This window comes from Manacus vitellinus, unplaced genomic scaffold, assembly GCF_001715985.3.
Source record: "Manacus vitellinus isolate BGI_N305 unplaced genomic scaffold, ASM171598v3 scaffold_1_pilon, whole genome shotgun sequence".
Classification (NCBI taxonomy): domain Eukaryota; kingdom Metazoa; phylum Chordata; class Aves; order Passeriformes; family Pipridae; genus Manacus; species Manacus vitellinus.
In genome coordinates, this window is record NW_021939396.1 from 28,471,800 (window position 1) to 28,482,845 (window position 11,046).

Consider the following 11,046-nt stretch of genomic DNA (forward strand, 5'->3'; position numbering starts at 1 on the left):
TCCCAATGCCCAGTCTAAGCCTCCTCTGTAATCCATTTTCTTTTAAGAATTCATGGAAGTGGTCCCCGTTTAAATAAATTAAGTAAATCAACTTGTGATTAATGGGAAAGAAAGGGAAAGAAACTTATCCTCAAGTAGTTTTGCAGATCCTCATCTGGTTTTGAGAGGCAAAGTTAATTCTTTACAAAGTAGAACACTTCAGTTTGACAAATACTGGATTCTGTGCAATTCCTTGTGTGTGACTTAAACAGGTTTCTGTAGGGCAAATACTGTGTTGTTTCAAGAAGTGCACATGAATTGATGAGGTCCAAACACCCAAAATGACGTGCTACCTTGTTATCTATGTTACTTTATCCCCTCTTCCAAATCCCAAAGAATGATCTACATTTGCCATGAAACACTTTTTCCGGACTTCTGTTATTTTATGTCATGATGGACAAAATATGTAATCTGGAGTAAGCCAAAACATATTTTAGAAACTGTCTGCCTTCTCCTTTACATATTTTTCTCACTATATCTTCTGAGACCTTTTTTTGCCAGAAAATATTAAGCAGTGTGTAGTGAGGGGGAACTGTCCTTCCTAAAATGTTCAATAGCACTTTAGAAGTTCATGGATTCACATTCTCCTATGACTGTTGTAACAAATGAAGCCCAGTGCCATACACAGGTTTATTCAGAGGATGAGTAGCTTTTAAGGGCACTCAGGGCCCTTGTTGTCTGGGGAAATCAGGTCATGAGAGAGGCCCACTTAACTAAGGTAGGTAGAATGTGAGTCATCTAAAGTGTGATTGAGAAGATAAAATTAGAGAAACTTTAATTTCTGCTTTGAGTTGCCTTCAATTTAATAACATTTATAGGAACGCTGTCTGTGCTTCCAGCAACTTTCCAAAGGCAGCTTAAAATCTGTTACTGATGGACAAGTATTTGCTTGAATGGAGGACATTTTCACAGAATCACAGAATATGCCAAGCTGGAAGGGACCCACAAGGATCATAGAGTTCAACTCCTGGCCCTGCTCAGGACCATCCCCAAGAGTCATGTGCCTGAGAGGATTGTCCAAGTGCTCCTTGAAATCTGTCAGGCTTGGTGCTGTGACCACTTCCCTGGGGAGCCTATTCCAGTGCCCAACCACCCTCTGGGTGAAAAACTAATACCCAACCTAAACCTACCCTGACATAACTGCAAGCCATTCCCTTGGGTCCTGTCACTGGTTACAACAGAGAAGAGATCAGTGCCTGCCCCTCTTCCCCTCACGAGGCAGTTGTAGACTGCAATGAGGTCTCCCCTCAGACTCCTTGAGGCTGAAGTGACCTCATCTGCTCCTCATACGTCTTCCTCTTGAGGCCTTTCACCATCTTCATTGCCCTCCTTTGGACACTCTCCAATAGCTTAATATCTTTCTTATATTGCAGTGCCCAAAACTGCCACAATATTCCAGGTGAGGCTGCACTGTTGCAGAGCAGAGCAGGACAATCCTCTCCCTCTACCTGCTAGCGATGCTTTGCCTGATGCCCCCCTGGACACAGTTGTCCCTCCTGGCTGCCAGGGCACTGCTGACTCATATTTTCATAGTCATATTTTCATAAGTATGTTTTCACCAGAACCACATACCTATCTGGCCAGCCTTTGATAATCATGTGAAAATAATTTTATGATTCCATATGGAGTTGTTGATGCTTGGCAGATTGTATCACATTAGTGACATATCATATCCAACACCTGTGAAGAGATCGAAATAATAATTTCTCCAGCAGCAAGCTGATTGCTATCCTTGCTATTGAAAGTGCCATATTTGTAATATCATTGTGGATTTGGTCTTCATACTTAAATTTAATGCAATATCTGCAGTTACTGACATGGTTACCCCAGTTGATGTGTAGCAGCTACCTCATGCAATGCCACGAATACCATGTATATTCATATTATCACTCACATACCTACTTGATTTTTTGTCTTCCTAAAGCCTCTTGCTTTATTTATGTCCATCTTCAGGCTTCTTCTCAGAAGTAGCCCTCAAGATGGTAACATTCATGAGTCTTATCTAATGCAGACAGAGCTCCTAAGGAAGCTGGAATACTGAGCTGATTTCTTGTTTTTGTCCTGCCTTTAAGTCTGTTGGAGAATACTCTGAAATGTGATGGGAAAAAAAGGAGAGAGACGGGCTACATCTATGTGTTTCACTCCACTGGGAAGCAATTATTTTCGATTTAGAAAACTCTTTCCTTTCTCTCTTTGCCTGGAGAATCCATGGAAGATTACAAGTAAAATAGTACACGACTGCATAGCGCTCCCCCTGTGTTACAGGAGAGGGGAAAGCATGGATCCCCTTCATTTCTCCTTCAAACTAAGAAAAAATTTAACTTCTCTCAGAAAGGAAAAACAAGGGAAGATGAAAAATCATTCCCTATATTTTACTGGTTGAAATAAAAAGTGACAATTTTTTCCAATATTAAAATGTGGAAAACATTCCAATTTCCCATTTAATCTGGGACAGTGCTCCATGGCTACAGCAGTAAGCTGGGTGACCTGTGAGCTAGAGCCCATGTAGCCATGCTACAGCATCCAAGTGCTTCCACTGGAGCGCCCTGGGACTCACAGCTTGGCTGGGGAAACCTTGTTTTCAAGCTGGCTGAGCTCAGCTGGCTCTAAGCACAGGCCAGGGCTGTTTGAATACATCCTTGCACATGTGCTGCAAGGTGACTCAGTCAATGTAAAGAATTTTATGCAGCCAGGACTGCTTGCTGCATCTGTGAGCATTAAATATGTGAGGTTGTGGAGGCCAGTCGGTGCAAACAGCCCATGTCTCAGTAAACAATCCCAGTGTCCAAACAGAGCAGCTGTGTACAGGCTGCCTGGTAGGAATGTGGGACTCTCAAGCCCTGCTTGGCACATCAGCAGCCTGCCCTGGCTGAAAGTGAGCCTGTCAGTACTGTAAAGTCTACATATTTCAGAGCTCTGGAAGAAGATGTCCAAGCTATCAACTTTGTAAAATGATTAGGTAGGGAAAAATGATATGAGGTGGCTTTTTTATTTTTAACTCTCTCCTAGTCCACCACAACTATGTAGCTTTGAAAGAAAAAAAATCCATCTTCAGCTTTGATGTGGAGACTTTGGATAACCATAAAAATAATGGGAAACAGTGAGAAAGATCTCTCTAATTTCAGTGTTGTAATTTCGAGCTTGGTTTGCTGGTGAGCTGTATCAAAGCTATGGAGGTACACGCCTGAGAGAACAGAGGTGCCTGCCTTCCTTCAAGAACTCATTATGAATCCTTTTATAAAAAAAAAACATTTTTAAAACTAGTCTAAGCACTTTATTATTACATAAAACACGAGGGTAAAAGCACACTGAAAAATACATAAGAAGCATAATTTCTACAGTCAGTTCTAATATGGAGCCAACAGTTGTTCATAGGACAAGTAGATAATTCCCAACACTGATGATGTGCTGTGAGCTGGGGAGCACAGGGCACACACCCCTGTGGTAGTGTCAGTGCTGGAAAGCATCTTGGATGGGCCCAGGGGGCAGCTCCCAGGATGCCCTGGGACTCCACTCTTCTAGTTTCAGCTGGGATAGAGTTAATTTTCTTCCCAGTAGCTGTGCTGTGTTTTGGCTTTAAGGTGAGAATAATGTTGACAACACACTCATGTTTTACTTGTTGCTGAGCAGTACTTACACCAAGGCCAGGACTTTTCAGCTTCTCACACCACCCCACTTGGAGTAGGCTGGGAGGCACAAAGAATTGGGATGGGACACAGTTGGAACAGCTAAACTCAACTGCCCAAAGAGATATTTCACACTGTATGACATCATGCTCAGTATATAAATTGAGCATGCTACTGCTTGGGAACTGTCTGGGCACTGGTAATAGCATTCTGCTATTTTTTTCATAATTCGCAGACATCTAAGTGTAAAACAGTGCAGGAAGGGATGTCCCAGCTCTTGAGTCAGGTTTCTTCTGCTGCGAACATCACCTTTTTCAGCCTGCTTGAAATCCATCTGAAAAGCAGTGAGGATTTCCTGCTTCCATCCATCACTCAGGAGAGCTGGTTCAGACTCACTGGGAGTAGGAATCAGCTCCTAAGCTCCAGACTAGTGGAACAGGTAATATTAACCTTTTATTCATATGGCTACATTATCCTTTAGCTTATTTTAAATGCTGCCTAGTGCTGTATTCTTAAGGAAATGTAGCAAAAATAATGAATTTCACCCAACTAAAAAGTATTATCTTTTATGTTATACATAAACCCAAATCCAGATTTTAGGGTAAATACAGAACATCAGTGTCCATGAAGCAGGATTTCAGGATACTGTAGAGCTTGACAGGATCTTAAAAATAAAACTTACCATCTGTAGCTGCCTACTAAATAATCAGAGTTTGCCATCTTCTGGTCAAGAGCAGTTGTACATGGGGATTTTTTTTGAACTTCTGAACCTTTGGAAAATATTATCTAAAAGATTTCTCGGAAAATGGTGTATTTTAAGAGTTAATGCTTTGAAAACATATTTTGCTATGGTGTACTTATTTTTCAAAGTTTGTTTAAAAATCTGTTGCAACTATAATAGCTAAAAGAAATTTAAGTCACAGCTTGGCTGTTTCCTTATATCACGCTTGTCTGGGCTGTATCTGGGATAATGCCTTTCATGTCTCCATCTTCAGGAGCTGCAAAGGAACTTCCTTTTCTGGGACCCATTTGACCAAAGCCAACCTGTTTCAGCAGTAATACATTTTCCAGCAGGTATTTACTGCCACCTGAAAGAAAGGGAGTATGGCATTACATTGACTTGAAGCAGGTGAATGTTTTCTGAAGTAAATTATTAATTGTATTAATTCTTATGGTCTTTGAATAGGAAAAAGAACCTCTGTTAATTTCCCCAAAGGAAAACTTAAAGCTCAGATGGTATCAGAGCATCAGCATAGCACTGAAATTATGAATGGCTGAAGCACGAGCATTTTACTGCACACTGGAGAATCCTCTAATCCACAGGAGTCCACAGTATACTCTGGTTTCTGCTGACCACAGAGCTATGATAATATTTACATATATACTGTAGGCTGGATTTTAGTCTACTCTGTCTTGTACCCTAGTTCTAAGTATTGGGGTGGGAGTGGAGAAATATTTCAGTGCTTTTCGAGGGAGACCTTCCAGCTTCAAGGGTGACCATCCTCTCTCTTCCACTGGGAGATGAAAACTACTTTTCAAATATGAGAGTTGTTTCATGTTTTTTTTAGCCCCTGATCTGCTGATGGTTTTGGATGTAGCTTTTCTTGCTCTTTCCTATACTTCTGATGTTGCTTTTATCATGTCCTCAGTCTTTCTTCTGAGCTGGCCACTGTGCACTATCTGTTGCTTTCTAGACATGTTTGAAGTTTCAGTAATGCAGATATCATAGTCGGGAGTGTTTCCGATGGTGGTGTTGCAATAATTATTAATTTTGGCTTCTCCTTGTTCCACACAAAAATATAAGTCCTTTCTGGTCATGCCACTTCTGTTACTGTGGAGCTAAAACTGAAAATGTCTGGACTCAGGCTTTAGATTTCAAAGCCACCATCTACCTTATATAAAGACCCAGTGTAAACTGTGCAGCAGATGGAATGGATATCCTTCAGAGGAAATCCTTGCAATCCTGGATGTATTTAGAAATACTCCCCCTTGTTTAGACTGACCACTGCACGGCAGTGTTGCACCAGCATCACTGCAGCACCAGCTGTGAGGCACGCAGAACATTACCTAAAATTCTCCCACTGCCACCTTGGCAATATCCCTTCTGCTGAATGAATGGTTCCTCCTCCTACTGCTGAAATATGCTCAGAATGGGGCATGTGCCGCAAAATGGAAGTGGGGCCTGCCTCTTCCTGTGCAATCCGTGCTTCTCTCCATGAAAACCTGATGGGAGAGTTTTATTAGATATGATGGGATCTGACAACAGTTGGATGAGAAGAATGTTCATGCTGCCCTAAATATAGTTTTAAACCCATGTCTCTCTCCTTCTGGGAGATGAGAGAAAAGCAATGTCTCTTCTCTGTATAGTTTAAGGTGTTGGGAGTAAAACTCTTTCCTACAGTGACGACAGGGCTGCTGGATGGAAGGCAGGAAGACAACTCTGTGTGTGTGTAGGATGTTCCTGTACATTAGTGACATGTTTGAGGACTCTGGAGTGAAGGAACAGACAGATTATTTGGTTATAGAAAGGTTTGAATTTTGTTCCAGTCATTCAATAAAACCATTCCTTCAATGATAACAAAGGGGAAAAAAGGGGATCGTTGTCAAGTTATGGATTGATCATGGATTTAAACACTAAATCCAAGCCTCCGGACTTTGGAAGTATTTGGGAGGCTGTAGCAAGGTGGGGGTTGGTCTCTTCTCCCACGTGACAAGTGACAGGAGAAGAAGAAACAGCCTCAAGTTGCTCCAAGGGAGGTTTCGATTGGATATTAGGAAACATTTCTTTACCAACAGGGTTGTCAAGCATTGGAACAGGCTGCCCAGGGAAGTGGTTGAGTCACCATCCCTGGAGGTACTTAAAAGACATAGAGATGTGGCACTTAGGGACATGGTTTAGTGGTGGACCAGACAGTGCCAGGTTAATGGTTGGACTCTATGATCTTAAAGGTCTTTTCTAACCTAAGTGATTCTATGATTCTATGACTTGGTTTGAGCATAAATTTTGTGGCTTTGGTAGGACCATGTGAAGTGTGACAGGTTTGAATTGCTCTTGTTTGATTACTCAGGCAGTCTCCTTGTGGCAGCCTTGACGTAACTGATGAGTTAACCAAGAGGAAACAGAGCCCCACCCATCGCTGAAGGGGCAGTCCTGGGACCTGCAGAGGCCACAGGCCAGAAGTGCCTCTCTAGAAGTGCTGCACAGCTCTGCCCTGCTTCTGAGCCATCATATATCCCAGTGAGAGGAGGGAACATCTGTGTGGTACAATGCCAGCGTTATAGGCTCCCTCCTGTCCTGTGGAAGGTGTCAGGCAGTCTGGTCTGCTCACAGCTGGAGTTGAGAATCTTTGGTTAATCAAAGAAGGGGCCTGATTTTTTTATCTAAAATTCCTGAGCACTCTGCTAGCTATTGAATTAAAAAATAACGGTCTTATCAGAATGGTAATACTTTCAAAATTGATGTTTCGAGTATTTTATTACTTTTCAAGATCCTTAACCTATAACTCCACGTGAAGAAACCCATGGCAACAATACACTTTTGCTAGCACAGTCAGGGAGGAGCTAGGAAGGCAAAATATAAGGAAATAATGTAAGGAAACAGGAGTGAAATAAGGAAATGGCCATGCTGCACGTCTCTAGATATTTCTTTTTGTTATTAGAGGTGAAATATGCAATGTATTTGCAAACAGGCTTTCAAAGCATACCTATACTTTAATAAAATGAACTGTAGACCCACAACTGTTAAAAGAGCCAAGTGTGCAGAGCAGAGCATGGGCTCTGAAATAGGTCAGCAGAACTCGCACTGTCTGCTTCTTCACTCATTTCCCTAGTGCAGCCTTGGTACCTTTTCAGAAGCATTTCCCAGGCAATGCCCAAGTCTGTGCTGGGATAAGCACATGCTGGGGGCTATCCGAGCTGGCACTTTGGATGTGGATGCCCTCATTTGGGCGGGGAAGAGAGTTGAGCCTCATGGATGTGAGGCAGGCTGCCATACTTGGATGCAGCACCAGAGATTTCTCCTTGGCCTGTTTTCTCACCAAGCATAGACAGCAGCACCAATGGGAAAAGGGCTTGAAGCACTACAAGAACTTGTTAAGTCAATGGACAGGGCAAACTGTAAGTGACTTGCCATTGGGAAATGAAAGCAGAATCCACAAGCCCTCAAACTAAGACCCTCGATCTTAAAATGAAACATAGTAATGTCGTTTTTTACTGGGGCTTAAAGCAATATACAAACTTCGAATCTGGAAGACAAAAGCTTCAATGTTACCAAGTCTTCAAAGTCTGCTATCTGGCTTCTCTGCCAGGTTTACATCTGGTAATTTCACCAGAGAGGTAAGTAATTTAGGCAAGAAAACCCTGTCATAACAAGCGGTCATAACAGGTTGTAGTACTCCTTTCATTCTGTGGTATGGAGCTCACTCACACAGAGAGCTGAGCTCACAGCCTTTCTCCTGGATCAACTTCTGCTACTTTTTGACTGTGGGACATCATTTGGCTCTGAAATAAAATAGTCTGCACGGATCAAAAAATGACTGTTGCAGATCTGGAACTTTATGTCCATCTCTCTGAAAGAGCAAGTAAATGATGCCACTTTCATGACTTTAAATCAGAAAACTAATTATAGATGTAATTCTTGATCACCTGTCCAGTTCAAAATGTGCTCTGATTCAATTTTACCTCTCAGCTCTGCAGCTCAGCAGCTACCTTAGTGATTTTGTTTTTCAATAAATCCTGTAAATGAATCCTTTTTACCCTGAAAACCAGTGTGTTAGCACTCAGATAATTGATGCAGCTATTGATGTATGTACCCAGAGCTATGTTATTCACTTTTCTTTCCCTCAATTCCATTTTCCCCCCCCGTATTGAGTCAGGATTAAGGAGTCCATGTGTGTGTGTGTGTAGGTAGTTCTTTTTAATAAACTCAGTGCTAGAGGTCACATTTATAGGCTCAGTTTATACAGTAATCTTTAAAAACAACCAGCCCAAGCACTGGAAAACACATAGCAGGGGTTAGTCCTGTCTTGGCAGAGAAATAGGCTTGATTTATTAATAGCTCTTATTTAAGTCTCATTTCCATGCTTTTATGACTACATTGGGTTTTCCCCTTACATGGGCACATGTCAGAGAAGTAATGGAGCAAGAGAAGAGACAAGCCCTTTTTCAGTTCACAGAACCCCAATTCTTTATTAATCACAGCTTGCTCACAATGACATACAGGAAAATAGCACTAATGAAGAGTAGGATATGCAGGCAGCAACCTCCTGGGGAGTAGGGACAACTTCAAAACTGCAGCTATTTTGGGGATGATGTGTTAGGTTTGGTGATACTGTACTTGGCACAAGCACCCTGTCTAGTCATTCCTCCTGCTTCAGCCCTCTTAGTCCTAGGTGTCGGTCACTAGGTAGGGTTTGCTAACACTGAAGAGTAAAGGTCATGATGAATGGAAGTCAGCAGTGTCAAAAAAAAAAAAAAGGTAACAACTGGCTCATGGGTTCCAGGTGAAATATTCAGTAGCCTTTTGTACTGTTACGCATGTAATGTGGTAGCATCAGATAAGTATCATAGATCATGGCACCTACAGATAAAGCCACTTGATGCTATCTATTAGTTAGTTGCTCCATCAATAAATTTTCAAGTGGTGAATTAAGCTCACTTTACAATTAGCATTTGTATGGCTGTTGGCATCATCCAGAATTTGCCATAGCTTGATGGTTACAATGTGCCTCATAAACTTGTCTCAAACTGATCCTACTTGCTTTCATTCTGTTGCACAGATGTTTTTGTTGCCTCTTACCTCAAAAAGCAGAAGCAACAAATACTCCACCTGATGATTTAACCTCAATTATACAGCACACTACAGAGTCCTGCAGCATAAATTGAAAAAACATTTTAAGAGCCTTTTGTCTTGGACAGCTGAATGTAAAGTCACAATACCTGTGATCTAGTCACTGTTTCAAGAAAGCTTATTGATGGCAAAGCAGTCTAGGTTATTAGGCAATGACTGGTCTCTAGCACCATAGAACTACTACTGACCTCATGGTGGGTTGGAATGAAAAGTCACAGGGAATGGAATTAGACATGAGGTGCTTCAAACGAACAGATCCAGCAAATTCAACCGAGTGGAAATAGACAACATCAGAAGCCTGTTACAGGACATGTAAGATTATGAAATAACTTGCATAATGCAATAATTGTATTTTTTAACAAAAATGTAAGTATTTACAAAATAAGATCCAAGTTTTTTAAACATCAAGCAAATCATTCTGCAAAGAGACCGCATCAATTGTGTTTTTATTTTTGTTTCTTTTTTTTTTTTTTAAAGTTTTTTATTGAGTTCTTGATTTTTATTTTTTTTTTAAACCATGTCATACATTTCCCATACTGATATCGCATGATCCATAATAATATAGGCAGGGGGAGTTTACTAATGGTGGGGGTGGGTCACATCCACCATTGCTGTTTTCAGCCAGACAGTTCCACCTGGAGCTCCTTGTTTCTACGGACCTCTGCGGCATGCCTCTCCTGGAAAACATCAAGAAGGGAAAAATCAAACCTTTTTCTCATTTTGCCTGCCCAGGGAGGCTCATGCTGACAACCCATTTAGGTCATGCATTTGATGCTTGCACAAAACTTGTTTCACAGCACAACCACCTTTGAAGGATTCAACTCAGGAGAGGTGTCATCCACCAGACCAGCCTGAGGCATGTTCAGTGCTTACTTCCTACTGCTGCTCTGGAGCTCAGTCTTTTTTGTCTGATATGGCCTTATAATCGCCAGCATCTCACAGAGTTTCATTTCAAAAGACCTCATAGCAAGCGGCTGCTTGCAGCATAAAATGTGCCATGAGATCACATCTGCCCTTTGATTTCCTGGATATTAAAGTAAATATAGGGAAAGGTGACTGGGGAAATAATCACCTTCATGTTGTATGCAGAAGAAGTGTTAGTTACTGTGTTATCTGTAGCATTTAGGAACCAGAAAAAAAGGTCCAAGAATTTCATTCCACCAAGATGGGTTAGTTTGAACGTCTCTAATATCCCCCTACTCTGAACACTTAAGCTACGTACCCTCTCCATTCTTTCTTTGGCTATGATGAAGAAGGGACATGGTTCCCAAAAATCAATGCTAAGCTCTTCTGTCCACTTTCAGTGATATTGTCTTTTCTTTTACAACAGCAGCTGTAATTAGTTTAACCTTATTTGAGACACTGTTTATTCAGATACTTCTGTGGAAATGGGCCTGTGGTCAGGAACAACTGTCAAATCTATTTAATAATGTTCTCCTTAGGATGTTTATAAAACTATTATTTTCAGCAGATTCTGGGGTTTCGGGTTTTTGGTTTACACCTCTTCCCTTTCAACTGTCAAACTATCAGACT

The 11,046-nt window shown here is 41.4% G+C and overlaps 1 protein-coding gene across 1 annotated transcript in view; it reads right to left on the reverse strand.

Annotated features, from left to right (window-relative positions):
• Window positions 1–8,824: 8,824 nt before the first annotated feature.
• Window positions 8,825–11,046, reverse strand: part of STMN2 (stathmin 2) — a 37,201-nt gene continuing 34,979 nt past the window's right edge. The window contains exon 5 of the mRNA XM_008929436.3: window positions 8,825–10,190. Within this exon, the coding sequence (XP_008927684.1) occupies window positions 10,131–10,190 (60 nt within the window). The 3' untranslated portion in view covers window positions 8,825–10,130. The remainder of the gene's footprint in view (window positions 10,191–11,046) is intronic.